The sequence below is a fragment of the Coturnix japonica genome, chromosome 1, assembly GCF_001577835.2.
Source record: "Coturnix japonica isolate 7356 chromosome 1, Coturnix japonica 2.1, whole genome shotgun sequence".
Taxonomy (NCBI): Eukaryota; Metazoa; Chordata; class Aves; order Galliformes; family Phasianidae; genus Coturnix; species Coturnix japonica.
Window position 1 is genome coordinate 75,759,405 of NC_029516.1, and position 19,259 is coordinate 75,778,663.

The 19,259-nt window shown below is 42.1% G+C and overlaps 2 protein-coding genes across 3 annotated transcripts in view; one reads left to right on the forward strand and one right to left on the reverse strand.

The window, feature by feature from the left end:
- Nucleotides 1-5,413, forward strand: part of DCBLD2 (discoidin, CUB and LCCL domain containing 2) — a 48,734-nt gene extending 43,321 nt beyond the window's left edge. For both annotated transcript variants that reach the window (XM_015876825.1, XM_015876806.2), the window contains exons 14-15: nt 1,325-1,462; nt 2,126-5,413. In XM_015876825.1, the coding sequence (XP_015732311.1) occupies nt 1,325-1,462; nt 2,126-2,568 (581 nt within the window). In that variant the 3' untranslated portion in view covers nt 2,569-5,413. The remainder of the gene's footprint in view (nt 1-1,324; nt 1,463-2,125) is intronic.
- On the reverse strand, nt 4,579-19,259 carry LOC107320698 (cell cycle control protein 50C-like). The gene is made up of 7 exons (XM_015876846.2): nt 18,226-19,259; nt 17,332-17,442; nt 15,996-16,097; nt 14,536-14,626; nt 13,116-13,253; nt 11,831-12,040; nt 4,579-11,165 (listed from the first exon to the last, which is right to left on the reverse strand). The coding sequence occupies exons 1-7, from the start codon at nt 18,436-18,438 to the stop codon at nt 10,975-10,977; spliced, it is 1,056 nt and encodes a 351-aa protein (XP_015732332.1). The 5' UTR covers nt 18,439-19,259; the 3' UTR covers nt 4,579-10,974.

Genomic DNA, 19,259 nt, shown 5'->3' on the forward strand with positions numbered 1-19,259 from the left:
GAGCTTCTTAATTGCATGAGGAGGGGAAAAGTCATTTACGAGGAAACTTTTGGTGCATGTCATAGTCTTTCATTTCTGGTACTTGTTTTGTGCTGGAAAAAAACAAACCATTTCATCTTGGTGTATGAAGCCTGTCAAGTTTCTCTTTCTCCATTGTCCTATTAACAATGTGGGATTACTCAGATCCTGAGTATCCCCCTTGTATTCCCTGTTATGTTTTCTGTCTTCCCCATCTTGTGCCCCATTAACTTCAGGTCAGGCAATTCCACAGAGCAGCTCTTTGAAGAAGTCCCACAAACTCCGGTGCTGCAGCATAAAGAGCTGGTGCAGCACGAAGCTTTCACTGTCGGCATGACTGACTGTGCTTCATTTTTCTGACCTTATGCTACAAAACAGCCACATCCATGTCTTTGTTCTCTGACAGTTTCACATACAGCCTTATTCATTAGAAAAGAAACCTGTTAAATGACCTCATTTATCTCTATTATGTGTCTGTTTTCTGACAGGTCACAGCATAATTGCTTTAGAACGTTAAGTGTCAAAATCTCCTGTATTTAAATGCTTATGATGGATACACTAATTTTTTTTTCCTTGCTGGTTTAAATGTTCATGGGGCTGTTATAAAAGGAATGCTGACATTGGGCAGAATGCAGTAGTACAAAGATGTTGCTGCAGTTCTCTGTGGGACCTCTGCTTATGCTCTCCCCACAGGCTACCTCATACTTAGTTAAACACTGTTCTGTGGTTTTAAGTCTGCTTGTTCTTGGGCTTCTTTGCCTACAAGATGGTTTCTTACAGCTTAAATAAATTGCATTCATGGACAGCATAACCAAAAGGGCTTTGGCTACTCAGGGAGAGGAATGAGTATAACAAAGGCAAACCTCTCTCCCAAGAGAACTTCCATGACCACAGTCACTCCTTACAGGCCCTCTGAAGTTAAAAACAGTCTCTGAGTTTTTTGCAAATATTCACCAATGTGCTTCTCTGAACCAAAATGAATGAGACATTCTAACAGCCCATTCATTCATGTACTCCTGGGTTATAATGTTGTGTAAATATTTGATTTATAAATTGGCCTCCTACATGACTTTACAGCATTTTTTCTCTTGCATTCTGTAAGCTTGCTCATGTGCTGGGTAAGAGCAGCACTGTGATTAAGGGACACATGGGGGGAAGTCATTGCACTGCCCCAGCACTGCAGCAGCACCTAATGACCACAGTGGGGGCAGACAGTTAAGATGTGGCGTAAAACATGTAAATAGCTTAACAGTGAATCAGTATCCTTGCTTGTCATTTTTATTTACTTGTTTTTAACTATGTGAAGGGTGGTGGAAAGGAATGAAGCAGTTTCTCCCTACCAAAGCAGCAGAACATGAAGAAACTCCTGTACGCTACAGCAGCAGTGAAATCGGTCACCTCAGACCAAGAGAAGTCCCGACAATGCTGCAAACAGAATCTGCAGGTACTTTGTTGTTGTTTTCCTGGCCTATGTGCTATATACAAAATGACAAAAAATGGCAGAAATGTGACTGCATTTCATTATTTCATGTTTGCTTGGGGGAGGTGAAGGGGAAATGAATAGAAACGAAATGTGCTGATAAGCACATTTCTTAAAACGCTGCCCTTTTCTGATCTGTTCTCTCAGTGAGTCCCATGCAAGTACGCATTCATTGACTGCTGTTGTGCTGGGGGTGGACACTTCCCCAGGTTAGAGCAATAACTGGAAGCTGCTTGTTTTAAATGCCATAAAGAGCGCACTGCTTCTTTAGCCATGTTTACACATGTACCAGACAGGATGATTCCATTTACATTTAAGCTTTCAGGGAAGCATGTTTCAAAACACTTAGTTCTAAACAGATCTACAACACAAGAAGCAGTAGCTCACAAGGGAAGAATGATAAACCTGAGCTATCAGGGTGCTGTAGGATAGCTCTATTGGGCCAAGGTTACTTTTTTCCCCCCCTCACAAACACCTCGATACAACAGACAGAAACCAGCCAATACTTTGATCCAGGATAATATTTTCCATGATGCTGTTGACAGGATGTGTTTAATGTGTTGCTGCTGTAAGAAAAATATCCATTAAGTGCATTTTAATTTTGTTCTGTTGGGGTTTGCAATGCAGAGTATGCTCAGCCTCTGGTAGGCGGGATTGTCGGCACGCTTCATCAGAGATCAACCTTCAAACCAGAGGAAGGAAAAGAAGCAAGTTATGCTGATTTGGACCCTTACAATTCGCCTGTACAAGAAGTTTATCATGCCTATGCTGAACCACTGCCTATAACTGGACCAGAATACGCGACTCCAATAGTCATGGACATGTCCAGTCATCCCAACACACCTCTCAGTGTTCCTTCTATTTCCACCTTCAAAGCAGCAGGGAATCAAGCTCCTTCACTGGTGGGAACTTACAATAAGCTCTTGTCCAGGACAGACAGCGCATCCTCAGCACAGGCACTGTATGACACACCAAAGGGACAGCTGGGGCCGGGCACTGCTGACGAGTTGGTGTACCAGGTACCACAGAGCACGGCCCATTCCATCAGCAGTAAAGATGAACCAAGTTAGCTCATATGTAAGGTAGGACGATGGCAAACGTGGCTTGTTTTTAAAAGCCGGTTTCATAAAGCTGACAGATTTCATTTTTTAATCACACTGTTTTGATACTGTTAGTCTTAAGTAATAATACAGTGTTGAGCCAAAAGATGTATTATTGGAAATCTGGGAAACCAGTCATTCTGCCTTTTCTTCAGCTGCATTTATAACCGTGAGCTCTGTTGGTGTGTGTTTTTTTCACTACTGTACAATTATCAGTCAGACGTGAGAGAAGATCTCTTCAAGATTAGCTTCAATAATTCATAGATGTGAATGGTGAATTTGGAGAAACAACTGTTGAAAGTATGAAAGACGTTTTTTTTTTGTTGTTTTTTTTTTTGGTTTTTTTTTGCTAATGGTACTATTTCTAAGGAAAAATAATAGCCCACAATCAAAACTTCTGATGTTCTAAAATCTATAGGCACAGGCATGAGTTGCCCAGAGAGGTGGTGGATGCCCCATCCCTGGAGACATTTAAGGTCGGGTTAGAGGGGCTCTGAGCAACCTGATGGAGCTGTAGCTGTTCCTGTTCATTGCAGGGAGTTGGACCAGATCACTGATAAGGATCCCTTCCAACTCAGATAATTCTATTGTTCTATGATACGTAGGTGCTACAGCTTCTGAATTTCATTGTACCCTATAAAATGCACGAACAGTGTTGAACTCTGGAAATTCCATTAACTTCACAGCTTAAAAATGGTTGTGATTGTAAATTATGTTCATTTTGGCTTTTGTTCACAGGATGGGGAATCATGAGCTACATGTTCCTTAGAAGTTTCCTATCAATCATTTTGGTCAGGCTTCTGAAACTAGGATCTGCTGTCTGTACAACCCACTTTCTGTTCTGCCTCATGCCTTAAGCCAGTCAGCCTTTGTGCCCTGATCGGGGGGGGATACGGCAGGTACAGTCTGAAGTCTTACAAGCAGATTACATTGCCAATGCTTTCACTTTATTCCCTGCTACTAGAAGGCTGCTCTGACTGGTGTCTGCCTTGAATTAAACTTCTGCAAGAAGCATGCAGGCATTCAAGGTGACTGAAGCGAGTTGTGAGATGTTCCCTCTCCCACAGCAGTATCTATTGTTGTAGGTTAAGAGGTGAGCACATTGAAAGAAAGATATGTACATACTTGTGCGAGTGCTTGAAGAAGCACACAAATATTGTAACGGTGCGTAGTTTTGTGTTAATACATACATGCATTTAGCACGGATGGTACTTGTAGCACAATTGGAAATCCCTTGGGCCGAGGGCTTTGCTTATGATTGTCCTTATTAAAGATTTGGGAATCTTTTGTGCTTTTTACTGAGAACAATTGCTGTCCCAAAGAACGTCCATTTGAGAAGCATTTAATTAATTGAATTGTTATCTTCTGAATGTTCCAGTCTTCTGCTTGAGGCTGGCCAGCCTAGTTTTAGCTCAGTAATCCCAGAACAAGAACCATTTGGATGTGTCCTATTTGCCACTTACTTTCTTTAAATCTTGTTAGAAACAAAGCACAGCTTTTTCTCTTTAAGTAGTAGATAAGGATTCTTAAATAGCTTTATTTTTATTGTAACAGCACTGGTGGGAGGATGCTGAGTTAATTTATAAATGTGAAAATCCCGAGCTACACGTTAGCCCAGTTTTATGGACTGTCATGGTTACTGTTTGCTTCCCTAACTTCATTTAAGTCAGCTTTGGTGTTGCCCATGGGCCTGACACGAGGTGGCTCCCATCCCCATCAAAGCCAAAGTCATGTACAAGAGAACAGCTACCAACAGCACCCTGACTGAGGACTTAAGTCTTTCTGCAGAGTGTCTGCATATAACTCTGATGCCTTAAAACTCAATTCTACATTGTTCTGATCATGAGAATGGTAATGTCTTATAGAACTCAGAGCCTAGGTCTAAATCTGAGTAGGCAACAGAGGGTGGCATACAAAGCCTAGCTGCAGAATTTCCTGCATATAAATTGTATTCTTGATGTAATTGCAACTTTATCTGTGTGATAAAGCTAGTTCACAGTCCTCTGTGCTCTCCTTAAACAGGCAGGTATGCGCTCTTGCCCAAAGCAGCAGTCAGAACTTTGACATTACAGCGCTTTATTTGAAAGGGGTGGAAGGTTGGTTGGTTGCACCGAGGTGTGACCAAGGTGTCCCAATTCCCAATTCACTTGAAGAAACTTTTGAGGTTTCAGGCTTTGAAACAAAAATATCTGTGTGGATCACATGGATTTATGTAAGTAATTCGGTAAAATTAGTTAACAGTGTTGGAAACCTGCATTTGATTTTTATATTAGGCCAGATACAGTGTAACAATGACCGTAACAGTAGGCTGAGGCAGTGTAAGAGAGTGGGTTATGTTCAAGCAGCCACGATGCTGTTATATTATCTGAGCAGCAGCATCTGTCATAGTTAAGAATGGAGTTAGGCCCTTTTTGTGACAGAAAACAGCCTGCTCTGCTGCTTTCCTCACTGCTTTCAACATTTACATTGTACCTGCTCGGGCTAAGTTGGAATTTCTCATAGTTGGGTTTAAAGTGTACGCTGTTAAACATCGACTCTCAAATGTAAATTGTGTGACAGACCTAAGAGTGATGTTCCCCAATGCACAATGCAAGCAGAGGTACAATTAATGGGTCTCATTTTTACACGTGAAGCTATATGGATATAAAGTGTATTTCAGCCTTCTTTGGCTTGAGTATGTTCTTACCTCAGCATGTAGCGTAGTTGCTCAGTATCTGTATATGTTGCTAGAAATTAGACTGTATAAATAGTGAGGTTTTTTAATGTATGGTCAAAAGTATTTTAAATAAATTGTACATACCTATTACGCTCAGTATGTTTGTGCTTAACAGCCTTTACTTTCACCTCCATCTCGCTGCTAGTTTGTACTCTATTTCAGAGATAAGAGCATATAACACATACAAAAACACAGACTCATTTGCACGTGTGACACAGGTATGATAGAATGTATGTGGAATTCAGTTAGGGATGCAATTGCAGAATAAAAAGAAGCTTGTTCAGACACAGAGAGAAGATCCATCAAACAAGCATCTGCTTTTCTCTTCAGATTTTATGAGGATAATTTTAGAATGAAACTCATAACAGGGGAAGAAAAAATATCCCAGAGAAAATCCCTAAGCTGCCCATATCACAAGGTAACTTACCCCAGCACCTCCTGCCCAACAGCGCAGAGCAACTGGAAGGAAAAACTCGCACTGATCAGTAACACCCAATCATCTGTCTACTGCAAAAGGTATCCCAGCCTCAGTTTCATGCCTGGTCCAAATTCTAGTTAATGTATATAATACCTTCCCAGTATCCAGAACACAGTGCAGTTTGGAGCTTTCTGCTACCATCCTTGAAAGTTGTCTTCCTTCAGAAAGTGGACCTCACATTACGGCCCTCACATCGTTACACAGCATCCTGTCTGAAGTCATATCTGGCACAGCGAACACCGTATCTCATACACTGTTCCATCCTGGCAGGTAAATTATAGGACAGAAGTATTTCAGAGATTCCTCCTCTAAGGCGGCGGCCTTCCAGTCAAACAGGAAGGTGCACGCAGAAAGCAAAACCATCCTCTTACACATACGGTCCATCTATAAAATTCCTAAGGCTCTTAATGAGTGACATAAATGAGGAGGACATTCTTCTCCCCCAGCAACAGCCAGATGCTGACATAACACAGATCCCGGTTCTGTAGGTTCACATAAGATGGCTTCAATATCAGTTTTGTGGGGCAACACAGAGTGCGCCACTGGAATAATGAGATCTCAGGATCTGCCCAAACTGGCAGGGGCCAAACACTCAGTGCGCTCCCAGGGAACCTCGCTTGTAACTTCCAACAAGTTGGTGGGGCTTCAGATCTTCCTTCAGCTCCACAGACTCTGAGAATTTCCATTCCTGTTCCAACCCAACACCCCACTTTGGTCATGGGAGCAAACCACAACACAGCGCTATTTTGGCAGCAGGGAAGAAGATTAAGTGGGACCAAAACCCAATACTTGAGCGTCAAGGGGAGACAAAATAACATAACAACTCAATTTCAGTTCTGACAGCAATGTTTCAATATCGCATTCGTGCCGGTAGAGGATTTCAACCCGGTAGAGGAAGGTGAAACCACGTACGCCAAGAGCTGCCTGTCTGCATAAAGCGAGGAAAATCACTGATGATCAAACCAAACCCCTTCCATAAATCTACACCTTCCCTGGCAGCGCTCCTGCACAGAACAGTGGCAGATACTAAATTTGTCAGCATCGAGGGACTTGAAACCATTATTTGCTATTCCAAACTTCTAATGACTTTCGCATCTGTAGCAGATTTGAAGCTCACGCCATAATGAAAGCAGCAGCCGCGTGATACCCAGTATGAGTGAAGCTGCCTGCAAAAATCAGTTCCCACCGCATCCACTTCAAAGGCCGCTATTAACTACAGCCATCTTCATACCTTAAACATTTGCCCTTATTTCCAAATCTGACTTTTTATAAGGTACGTATATAAGTGTGTGAGTTAGCATTAAATAGTCCCAAGAATATTCTCTGCAATAACTATTACTCTATTAACTATTACTCTATTAACTATTACTCTATTAATGTGACTCAGTAATCAAAAAGTCATACCCAAAGCACAGTCTCTCAGAACACTAAGAACACTTAAAATTACACCTGACACATTAATGCATAATTTCTCCGTCACATTTGCTATTACCTGTTTTGGTGGATATGAGAATTCCTGACAGGACAGGTAAGTTTCGAGGCAAACAAAATGCAGCCTATTTACTTATGCCATGTGGGACATTCCATTTGCAATCAAAATCATCCTGACAAAGCCCAAAATGTGCCCAACAGGCTCGTGTCTTCTCATGTTCTGCACCCTCACCTTCTCTCCCACTCTGTGATTTATCTCTATATCCCACTTAGGCCACCAGCAGGCTCTGATGCATGCTAAGCTGCTCAGCCATCCCAGCAGCACACCCTGCGTTCAGCATAATGCCCCTCGGGGCTCTCAAATGCCTTCTGAACAGCCCTCCCCCTCCTCCTACGGCCCAGTAGCAGCCAGCAGAAGCCAGACCACGCAGGACTGCCACCTCCTCCCATCACCCGCCACCCACCAGGATGAAGCACCGCCAGCCCTAAATCCTGGCCGTCCCCTGCTGCTGTGCCGGATGCCTTGGCACACCCACCAGGGAGGGCTGTTATGAGCTGCAGATGTTCTTATTATTGTCCTGAGCTGTTGTGATGTTTCTCTGTGCTGCCAAGTAGCAGCTGCCCCATCGTACCTCAGCGGCAGCAGCTCAGTAACCCCCCAAAGGCAAACTAACTTGTGACCAGCGGGGCTATGGGCAGGGTTGGATGCTACTTCCTCAGGAATCTCATTAGGGAAAAAGACAAAGGAACACAACTTTCTCACACTCATGAAATTTAAGCAGAAGCCAAATGAGCCCCGACTCTTCCTTTGCCTGGTTTCCCATAGCCTGGGGTGGAGGAGCAGCACACAGAGCACACAGAAGCAGCTCAGCTTCTCTCTCAAATCAGCTTTCTCCCACCATACTGCTCTCAACTCAAGGAATACAGCACCACCTGATCAGCGAAGCAGCTGCTTTCTCCTATTTTAGATCTTAAATCCAAATTGAAATGCAGTCCTCTCTGCATATTATCTGATTTTCCAAGCCCTCCCTTTCCTGAACTTCTCTCCCTGACTTTACCCTGACACCAGTTTGGTTACCTTATTTTCAGATGGAAGAAGCAAATCTCTTTGTGTAACAGAGAAAAACCAACCACGGCAAACAGACACTGGATGTATAGGTGTGAAATGGTAAACCCTTAGAAAGCCTTGGAAACGTTCTGTATCTGAAGCACTCCTGAAATATCCTGTAATTGCTGCTTCTGTTTAACGCCTCCCTCTATGGATACAGGTACCTTTCATGAAATCCAGTCCCAAAGACTTTTCCTTTGAAAGCAGAAATCTACATACCTTGTGTGTCACGCTGTATTCTGAAGTGCTGGCATCTGTAGGAAAAGGCTTCAAACAGTTTAATGATTTTGCTAGGCCTGAACATTGCAGTCTTGAATGGCTTTAGCAATGGAGCACTCACGGTGCTGCTGCTCATTTACACATACCAGGTACAGCTCTTAGGTTCATTCAGCAGCCTTAAACCAGGATGTTTATGTACTGAATCAGTAAGATTACAAGTGCTACCATCTAACTGAAAAAGATCCGCTTACTTGTTGCGCTGCACAAAAGGCAGCGTAAGGAGGGTGCTAAAACTTTATTTTCTATCGTTATGAGCAAAGCAGATCCCATGCAAACATATCTCCTGCAAGCACTTCATCAAAGCTGCCACCACCATCACTGTGGGCCAGGCAGCGCTATCCAACATGACAAGACGCTCTGCAGAGCTGTTCATATAACAGCAGCGGCCTTCAATAAGGATGGAAGACGTATTTAAAGTTGTGGCAAGGTGAAAAAGAGCTTTTGTTCCTAAAAACAAAGACTTGGGTAATAACAGTTACAGGAAGACTGGTTTGAAGACAGCTTTCCCTGCAGAGGACTTGGAAAACATCATGTGTTTCAAGAGAAGAGCCAGGTTCTTGCAGCAACCTCTGGGAGATAACAGACATATCGCTAACACTGCTTGCAAGACTGCACTTTCCACATACCTTCTTCTTTATTGCAGACACCAAATCACTGGAATGCATTCCTCATTCCGTTCAGTAACATTTTTACTAGATAATCCATGAAGAAACAGAACTAATGGCAACCGTGCTGTGGCCTAAGCACCCAGATGACACATCATTTCCTGAAAGTCAGTTTCTCACAGGATTAAAACAACAACAAAAAGAAACAACGAAAGGGGGGAAAAAAAAAAAAGAATAAGAAAACACACACACATGCACACAGAGAATGGGGGGGAAAGCATTAGGAAGGAAAAAAAGAAGAGTCCTGTGGTCTGTTTGGAGCTGCAAGTCCTGATTCAGCTTTGTCAGCAACACCAGCGGGGCCCTTCCAGCGGGCTGCATGGGATTACATTTTCAAAAGCACTGAGAAGGATCAGGAGCATGTCTCATTGTTAAAAGTGATTGAGAATAATGAGCTTAAGCATTGCTAAATGCACTGCTTCGTGCCCTGTCTTGTCCAGTCCAGTCAGGGATAGGGCTCTCCCAAGCCCCTGGCAGGATTAGATGTGGTTGTTTGAAATCCTGGAACCCTGTTTTCACAGCTTTCTGATGGAAGGGACTGGCCCTGACCGGGATGAGCAGAAGACGATGTGTGTTAACCCAGAAGATCAGCATAAGACATCAGTGGAACAAGCTTGTAATGACAGGCCAGGCTGTGAACCTGAGCAGCATGTTTTCTGCTGCCCACGACACAATTAAGAGGCAGACATTGAAAGAAACATTGCATTCTGATTCCACAGAGGCTGCCTGCCACAGTTCCATGTCCAAAGTGCACAATAAATTTTTAAAGGCAGACCTGGGCATCTTTAACAGCAAACCAGACTTGATAATATCACACAGCTTCCCTATGACATTGAGTTTCTGCACCATAGAAATAGGGACCTGAGTGTGCAGCAGACATTCCATGTCACTGAGAGTCAGCGTCTTGCACAGAAGGCTGCAGTAGGCAGGTTGCATTAGTTAGATGGTTTTACTGACACGGTTAGCACTGAAGGAGCCATTAAACCATAATTTTTTAAAATATAAGTTGACTTTTTCACATCCTCTATCTGGCTCTGCAGGCAATTCCTGGTACTCATATAAAACCAACACAACACAGGATTTAAACACACTCCGTGTTTCTGAAACATGATCCGCATTCTAAGTATTGAACTATGATGATTATCCTACACTAATACACAAATAAATGGTGTGCTTTTCCAGGATAGTTCAAAAAGCTTTGTACAACCCGTGCCAAGCCAGTCAGCCCACACACGACCAACAAGAGGGCTTTAGCATTAGGTTCTATCAGCTCAAGCTCTTTGTTGGACCAAGATCTCACTTTCTACCCATCCAAAGCTGCATTTTAGTCAATAGAAATACTGTAGCAATGAAGGGCTAAGTAAGAAATGAGTACAGACCTTGACTTCTGGATGAACAGTAATACCACCTAGTTTTGCTGCCATTGCAATTCCAAGCCACTACACTATCCGTTGTTTGTCGCTCCCCTCAATACAGGTTTCCTAGGAAACAAATTTAGGATCATATATGCATTAGTAATAATGCAGCCTTGCTTAAGTTTGGGTTTGGATGATGGACGAGCAGTGTCCCTCAATTTGCTTACATTCACCAAACCTGCTACTAAAGCAAATCCAGAGCTCAGGGGAAAGAATGAAAGATCCGTGCTGGCTGTTCTTCATTCACAGCACACATTTGCCTTCGCTGAGCAATCCAGGGAACATCAGTGTCTCTGAAAGTATGTTTTCTTCTTTCTGAGCTTTAAGTGGATGGCAGTTATGATAAAACCTGTCAGGGTTGCTGCTGCACCACAAACCAAATAGGCAATTCCCAGGAACGGGTTACTTCCTCCACTCCACACCATGGTTGAAAGGATCATGTACTTCTTCCCCTTGAACATGGAAACAGGGAAGTCTGACGGAAGGATGTTAAGGATTCGCTAACAAAGTTCACATTACCTCCATCAGGAGAAAACATAGGGCTCAAAATCCTTCCCAAGGCACAGAGAGAACTGCATTAGTTCCAACTGAGGAGAAACTTATAGTCACCACAATGTAATTCCTCTTAACAAAACGAGGCCTTTAATCAGCAAAGTTCACACTTCTGTGGGTGAGTGCTTTTTCACGAGCACAAAAATTCCTACCAGCCCACGGCTGAAATCCACCAGAGGGCTCTGCTGATACAGGGATGCTGCACAGCTCTCACTGGCAGGGTTACCTCTGGCACTTCTGTGCCCCAGCCATGGTAACTGCAAAGCTGACTAGGCCAAGATTGAATATCTTAGCCACCTCCCCAAATTTCCACCTTCCAGATTTATCCTTTCTGCAAAACCTACTACTGCCCTGCAGAAATCAAACCCAAAGCTGGGTGCTGCCATGTCTAACAAGCCTTAATTCCATCTGCTTGGGCTAGAGAAACTCCACCCTAACAGTCATCACCCTTACAGTCAGGTCACAATGATTTAGCTTTGAATGTTTTGCTTGTTTTCTTTGCCATTTTACTATACAAATCCCATCCACTGCTATCACATTGCAACCATCTAGTAGTTAAGGATTGCCTCGGATAATATGAAAGGATACTGTAGGAAATATGGAAAGTATAATTCCCTGCTGGGAGGCCATCAGTAAACTGCCCTTTCCGGCTGATACGACGATAAAGGTTTCTAAACGTAGCAAAGGCTGATACTCGCATCCAGATAATGAAGTCATCATTTATGTATCCATTATTCTTCTCATCTTCCTCATCTAACAAATACACTGGTTTATGCCAGTACGGAGGTCTTGCTGTTCCTAGTGATAAACAAAAGAAAACAGGAAAGACATATTGTCAGGAACAACAGGGGCCAATTACTAACTTCTTTGCCTGCTCACAACCAACAGAGAATATGAGAGAAGTTAGACAGGCAAGACTGTCCAGTACCACAGAATTATATACGCTGGTAACGCTTTGCATCCCTGGATCTCAACTCACCTCAAACATGAATAAACAATTTAACAGCCCCCAGGGGTTGGCCTGTATTAGAAGCTTTAAATACAGGAAAAGAAACAAGTGCCTTGCAGAAATGAACATATTGTATACGCTGGGTTTTCATCTCTTCAGCAAGCAGCCCGCTCTCTTATTATAAGGATCCTTCATACATATTTAGAATCTGCCACATGAAAACTACTTAGATAACATCTGAAGCAGGGAGATGCATCGTGCCTATTGTATCCAGCACAACAATGTCCTGATCCAGAACATGGTGCTTTTAGTCCTACTTCAATATCACAGAATCACATGAGCTAGAAGGGACCTCCAGAGATCACTGAGTCCAACCCCCTGCAAAGCAGGGCCCCCTACGTAAGTCTGCACAGGTAGGTGTCCAGGCAGGTCTTGAATATCTCCAGAGGAGAATCCACAGCCCCCTGGGCAGCCTGTAATATCGTTTAATCTAAACAAGGAAATAGACCTAGCGAACAATTGTTGGAAATAGCTACTCAAGACATAGGTCTTTCTTGGCTCACAATTAACCTACAGATCTGCAAAGGTAGGAAGAAGGGAAACATGATGTGCACTTTTCCTTAGATACTTTCAGTAGAAAATATTGAGACTGCATCCTTGCCTTCTCTGATTAACAGAGAAACAGATTAACTGTTTCTTACAAAGCCGCTTTCTCCCAGTTCTGATGGTCAATGGGAAAAGAAAGGAACAATTTGGCTACATCTGGCTGTTGCTCTCATTCACCCTTTAACGCTGCTTCTACCACCAGCTGTTTCTCACAGAGGCAATTCCCTTTTCAGAACAGGAAAGCTCTGCACATAGGGAGGGAGAGAGGGAAGGTGACGGCCACTGAGAAATAAGGAATGCCAGCAGAGCCATTCTTACCTGCAAACGCAGCAGAGAGATTGTGCGACTCTGGATTGCGAAATTTCACATTTTTATCTGTCCACCAACTGTTCCCAGTCTTCAGCAGCGGCACTTGAATAACAGACGAGTTCACATTGTAAGAAAGATCAATAGTATCTGCAGGGAATACAAGAAGCAACACATATGAGTTAAAGACAGACAATCCGATGGCCAGCATGACTAACAAAACCAATACAATGAAACACCTTTCAAATGAATAGAAAAAATAATAATCATAGAATGACTTTTCAGTTGGAAGTGACCTTAGAGATCATTTAGTTCCAACGTCCTGTTCTCACTACATCTCCAGCTGTTTGTTATTAGTTTATTAGCAGGGCTTGCAGTTCACTCAGCTTTTCCCTTATCTGCTAGTTTGAGTTAAAAACTGTTCTTATGGCAGGAAATAAGCCTCTGTCACAGCAGAGGAATAGAACTGAGCAATCAGAGTGGTAATTCAGACATCACATGCTTCCTCCACACCACCAGCAACTTGCACCATGCTGTGCACTAAGGACTGATATAAAGGCAGGTGCTGGAAGATTTACCCTTTAGCATTTTAATGTCATATTATCCCTAACTCTCTGCAGAATTCTGTCCCAGAAGCCAGGACCTCTGATCCACGCGGACTACAGAGAGTTAACTCTGCAGGCCTAGGTCTGAGCCCAGCCTAGTAGATCAGATTTCCAGAGGAGCAGGAGCAGGTGTGCACACAGGTGAAAATCAAACGGATCTGGAATTTACTACATCTGCCCTTCACAAGTCCACTGGTGTGGGCAGTTCAGCTACTTGCAGGTAGCTGCTGCATTGCCAAAAACAGATGGGGGGAACACATTAAAAGGGATGAATCAGTGGAAGAAGTGCATGGAAGTGTTTTTGTCTTCCTTCTTTCCAAAGAAATCCAATCTGAAATCTAGTCTCTGTGGCTAGGACCTCTCTTCTAGATTTCAGTCTATATGTATTAACAGCAAATTACATCCTCCGGGAAACTGTATACAAGATCAAACCAATTCACATAAGACCATGGATGCTTCCAGCATTCAAAGAACAGAATGCAAACATACAGATCTAAAGGTCTGAACCGATGTCAAGAGCACACTGCTTCCTTCAAAGCATACTGTTGCAGGAAGGTAGAATGTGTGTTCTCCCAGTTTTTTAGCAGGGAAGTATGTTGTTTCTATTGTGTATAGCATTGTTCCCTGTTTCATCAAGACACAGTTCCTCAGGCCTGCTATAGAATCACACTGAAGAGTGAAGGAAGCAGAGCCCTTATTCACCACAGTACCAATGTCACACAAAACTTCTTGTGGGAGAAAGACAACATTTTGCAATACTCATCTGGATTGGGACAACATCATGGTTTAAAGTGGAAATTAGTAAAACAGATGTAGAAGGTACTTACCATTGAACATGCTGTTGGCAATAGCACCACAAGGAGCCATTGGTGTTCCATTCTGGTAAGTGGCAAAGGGTGCACAGTAGGTCTTCTGAACCTGCAGAACAATCAGACAAAAAAAACTGTGGGGATTTTCCTTTGGTGGTTTCCTCCCACTCCTTCTGAAAGGACACTGAATAATTAGGTCTCCGGTACCTTCTGCTCACATTCAAGTAACATCCAGATGAACGAGTCTATAGTGGAGGAACAGCTTCCATATCACACTAAGCAAACTTAATATAATCTCCAAATTTTACTGCTGCCTTGCTAACCTCAGACCACAAAAAGCCATTTGGGGATCTGCTGTTGTAATATAGCTTCAACTTAATGTGTTCCAGTGTGGTCCTGACTTTACCTTACAATATCTTATTTTTCATTCTTCATAATCTTGACCTGCAGTGCTTCAGTGATGTAGAACAGCAGATGGAGTTAGCAACATTCCTTCAGCACGGGGAAATCTTAATGTATGAAAACACAGCAGGAAAACCAAAAACCCACCTCCAGCGTATTGCCTCTTTTCTACCCCAGCTCATGAGAAACTGCAAGCCTTCCGGTTATAGCACAAAAACATTTCCAAATGGCTCAGTTATGCTGTGTATTGATTGGTACAAAAGCCAAAAGCTGTTGCACCTGAATGCAAACAAGCTGACCAGACACCTGGAGAAACTGTTACATGGAGAACGTCTTGAGAGTTATAAGAAGTATTCAATAAAAACAACGGATTATTATGGTACAATCATCATATCTGCTGACAGGATAGTACATGGAAATGCTACTTCTAAGCAAAAAAAAAAACAACACAAAAAACAAACAAACAAAAAACACAAAAAAACCCACGTTCTCTATTTATAAGTAAAAAAAACCTCTGTTAACATGATTTCAGTCTCCAATTCCCTTGTGCACGCACCACCGCAAGAGATGCCATCTAGCCTCCTATACAAACTTCTAAATTGCATTTTGCAGAATGCTACATGATGACCTATTTCACTATGTACCTTTTCCAGCTTCTTGTCCACCTCCAAAGCCAGGTGTCATAATGAAAGACTGCACAACTTGATTCCCTAATCCTATAGTAAAACCACAGATTAAAAGGTTTTTGGTTAAGACAACTAGAAGGAAGACTAGAAGGAAATGTTTTCTCTAAGTTTATTTGTAAGAGATAACATGTTTAATCACTATCCCTACACAGACCAGGTTTGGAAACTACAACACTGGACTGACCCCCTGTTTATCTACTCACCTTTCCTCTGTTATTCGCTTTTAACGATCATAAAAGTGGAGACTGAACACCAAAAATCTGTACCTTCCTATCATTCCCCCAGAGGCATCTTAAAACATTTACAGTTATGCTTAGTTAGATCTCCATATAGTCAAAGACAGACCTGGTAAAAAGTACTGTTCTCATAATACGAAGAATAAAAACTTACTTTTACATTTCGGCCCAACAACTGTTCATCACTTCTTGATAGCACGTAACGACGGTGATTTTGATAGAAGTTTTGCAGACCATAGTACATAAAGACATCACCCTGGAATTCAAGAATGCATCTCTTCAATAAGGTGAGTTCAAGTAGACAAAAAGTCCTATTAACTACTAAAAAAGAGTGTGAAAGAGAGAATAATTCATACTCGTGTCTTGGTAACTACATTCTAACTAATTACTTCTATTCTGTACCCTTTTAGTTGAAAGCTTTTGTATTTGGCACAAAATTAAACATACTTTAAAACACAACATCAAACCTAAAATGAAAAGGCATCATTAATATTTTACTCAAGACAGTAATGACTAGTCCTGAAACTGCAATGAGTATGAATTATTGAACGGAGTCAGACGCCCATTTGCTGCAAAAGGAAGATGCCGAAACAACTTCAAAAAAGAGCCATCAGTTTTAATTCCTGCAGATTTTGTGAAAAATAAGACTGCCTCTCCTCAATTATCCAAGTCCTTTGGAAAGCTCAGTCCTGTAATTAAATGGAGAACGTTAAGCAGGCAAATATGAGCAACAAAGAGGTTTAGTAATCTCTTCAAAAGTCATTATCCAGTTAAATAAACTTCTGATCTCAGACGTAACTATATCTTAAGGGTTACTCAAAGCACGTTAACAACACCTTTAATACTGAAGTACCACAAAGCAACTTTACAATTTAATCACACTATAATCTGAAGGGCTCATCTACGCAGTACAAAGCGTTAAGATCCCTTCTGAAGAACATGAGGCGTTATAGCAGCCTTGGCAACACAACCAGCAGTCCAAGACAGGAAATGAAGGATACTTCTCCCAAATGAAACTGCAGAATGCCACTGCTAGACTTGAATTGTTTCAAGGACCCTGGAGACCAACAGTGTAATCCCCGTAAAAAGGATTGCAATGGTTTACTTATGACAAGTGGTCAAAGTTTCATATTTCTTTCTCATTTAAGAGTTAAGCAGTACAGTAACAACTCCAGGCCAAGGGCTAGAGTTCTCTACTGACTCAGAGAAATCACCTCTGAAGGCAAACACCACTCCCTTCATCCCCACTTTCTCTTTGGATATCTCCCATCCAAGGGCAAGAGACAGCCTGATCTGGATTACTTTTAAACACAAGCCCCAAACCAACAGCAAATGCAAAACAGTAACATTCTGAGTATTTCACATCCTTAAAAAGTAAAAAGAAAATTCAGACAGGTGTTCTACAGAACAAATTTAGCATATTTTATCATGTATGGACAAAACTATCAGGAAGTACTGAGCAACTTGGCTGTTTTCTCATATCCACTTACCAGCATATCTTCTGCTAGTGTGAAATTAACAGAACAGAGGCATTCAATGTTCCAATTAGAGGAATTTTCACGAAGCTTTGAACAATCTGAACATTTATCTGAATAATCAATCTGTCAGAGAAGTGAACAAGCAGAGACATTGCATTAGAGGACATGAACGCAGGAGAAGATCAGTGTTTTAGCTACAAGACCTCTCAGAGCAGTTCTAAGTGACTCTGGATTGCCAACAAAACTGTTAAAATCAACAGAGGTATAGAGAATCAGGACTTGGCCTCAACTGAACATTCATAAATCCCTATTTAAAAGCTGCTTAAGAGTTTTTTGACAATTGTTGCAGATCCTCCAAATTTGCTCCTTGGCAAAGGAGTGCTGAGAGACAAGCACCTCTGCAGCTTGGTCTGGCTGACCAAGTAACGCCTGATGAAAGTCCACATGAATTATGGTTCACCACTCATGAACAGTCTGGGTGTAGTGCCTGAGAGTTGGCTCCAACCAGGAGTCCATTAACAGCAGCAGGTTTAACCAATTCTGCTTCCATCAGGGCTCCCTGCACTTTAATATTTTGCCCAAGCAAATATTTATCTCCTAGTGCCAAACACCCAGAAGGAAGAAATAATGACACCTAGATATTAACACCCAGTGATGAGAATTACCGCCCATATTTCAGATATTTCTCAGTTACCCACTCAGAGCTTGGCTCTCATCAGTGACCATCTTTCTGAGAACTTTCACAGGAATATTGGCTGCTGGATGCATGCAAGACATAAAGCCAATGCTATCATCTCTATCCAAGCACACAAATTCAATGCTCTCCCCCTCCCTACCCCCCCCCTTCCCCCAAATACAGACCATTTCTTTCTTATCATAATACCAAACACCCCCCTTCAAACAGACCTGGATTTCTCTGACGCTGTTTGCAGCTACTATGAGGGAGACTCCCACAGAAAGGCAAAATGCTCCAGTGAGAAAGAAAGTGGAGAGCACAGATGCAATGGTAAGCTGGGGCTTCCATGCCGGTAGCTTCTGTTGTTTGAATGCAGTGTTATCTGGACACCTGGAAGCACGTGTTTCTGCTTCTTGTGGAGCAGAACTCTTCTTATTCTTCATATTCTTCTTGGTGAGAGGAAGGAACAAAACACTTGTGCTGGACAGTGTTTAAGCTGAGATACAGTCTTTGCTGTTGGGAAACTGTATTGCTTGTTCAGATCTGCATTATGATGAGGAATTACTTATTAACCAGATCTCTCTCTTCCTCCTTTTCTACATTTGTGTATGGATTGCCACGATCAGTTTGTACCAATCAGATGATTGTGTACTTCGGTCAGTACACCCAGATCATGCTTCCTGAAAAAGCTTATATACTTATTCCTGTTCTACAGTTCAAAAGCATTTGTTATGTCTCATTCATTTGTGCGGATACTGTATAGATTCTAGTGTAGCTGATAATCTCAGATTCATTATTTCTTCTCCCTTCACTTCTACAGCTGCCCAGCTAACAAACGTGATAAAACAAAAGATCTATTCCAGTTCACTGGATGTCACTGAGGAGGACTGGAGGGGCTGAGTGCACTGGATACACAACACTATTTTGTAAAACCAAATAAACTTTCTTAACCTGCACTCATTGCTGTCGATAAAGAAGCAATTCCAAGTCTTAAGAATCTTTGCATTGCTTAGCACAATCAGGTAATCAATTCTAAAAATGTCTGATTTGGATCTTGCCATGCAAAAAAAGGCAAAAAAAAAAAAAGCAAAAAACAAGCACCCTTCTACTCACAAGACAGAAGAATCACCCATAGACAATTTCTTTTCAACTCCAATGGACAAAAAGTAGAATATTCTTTGAATACTTCAATAGTTTAACCACAATGAACTCTCAGTTTGCTGGACAGACATTTTAAACATAACTTATCATGTAATAACAACAA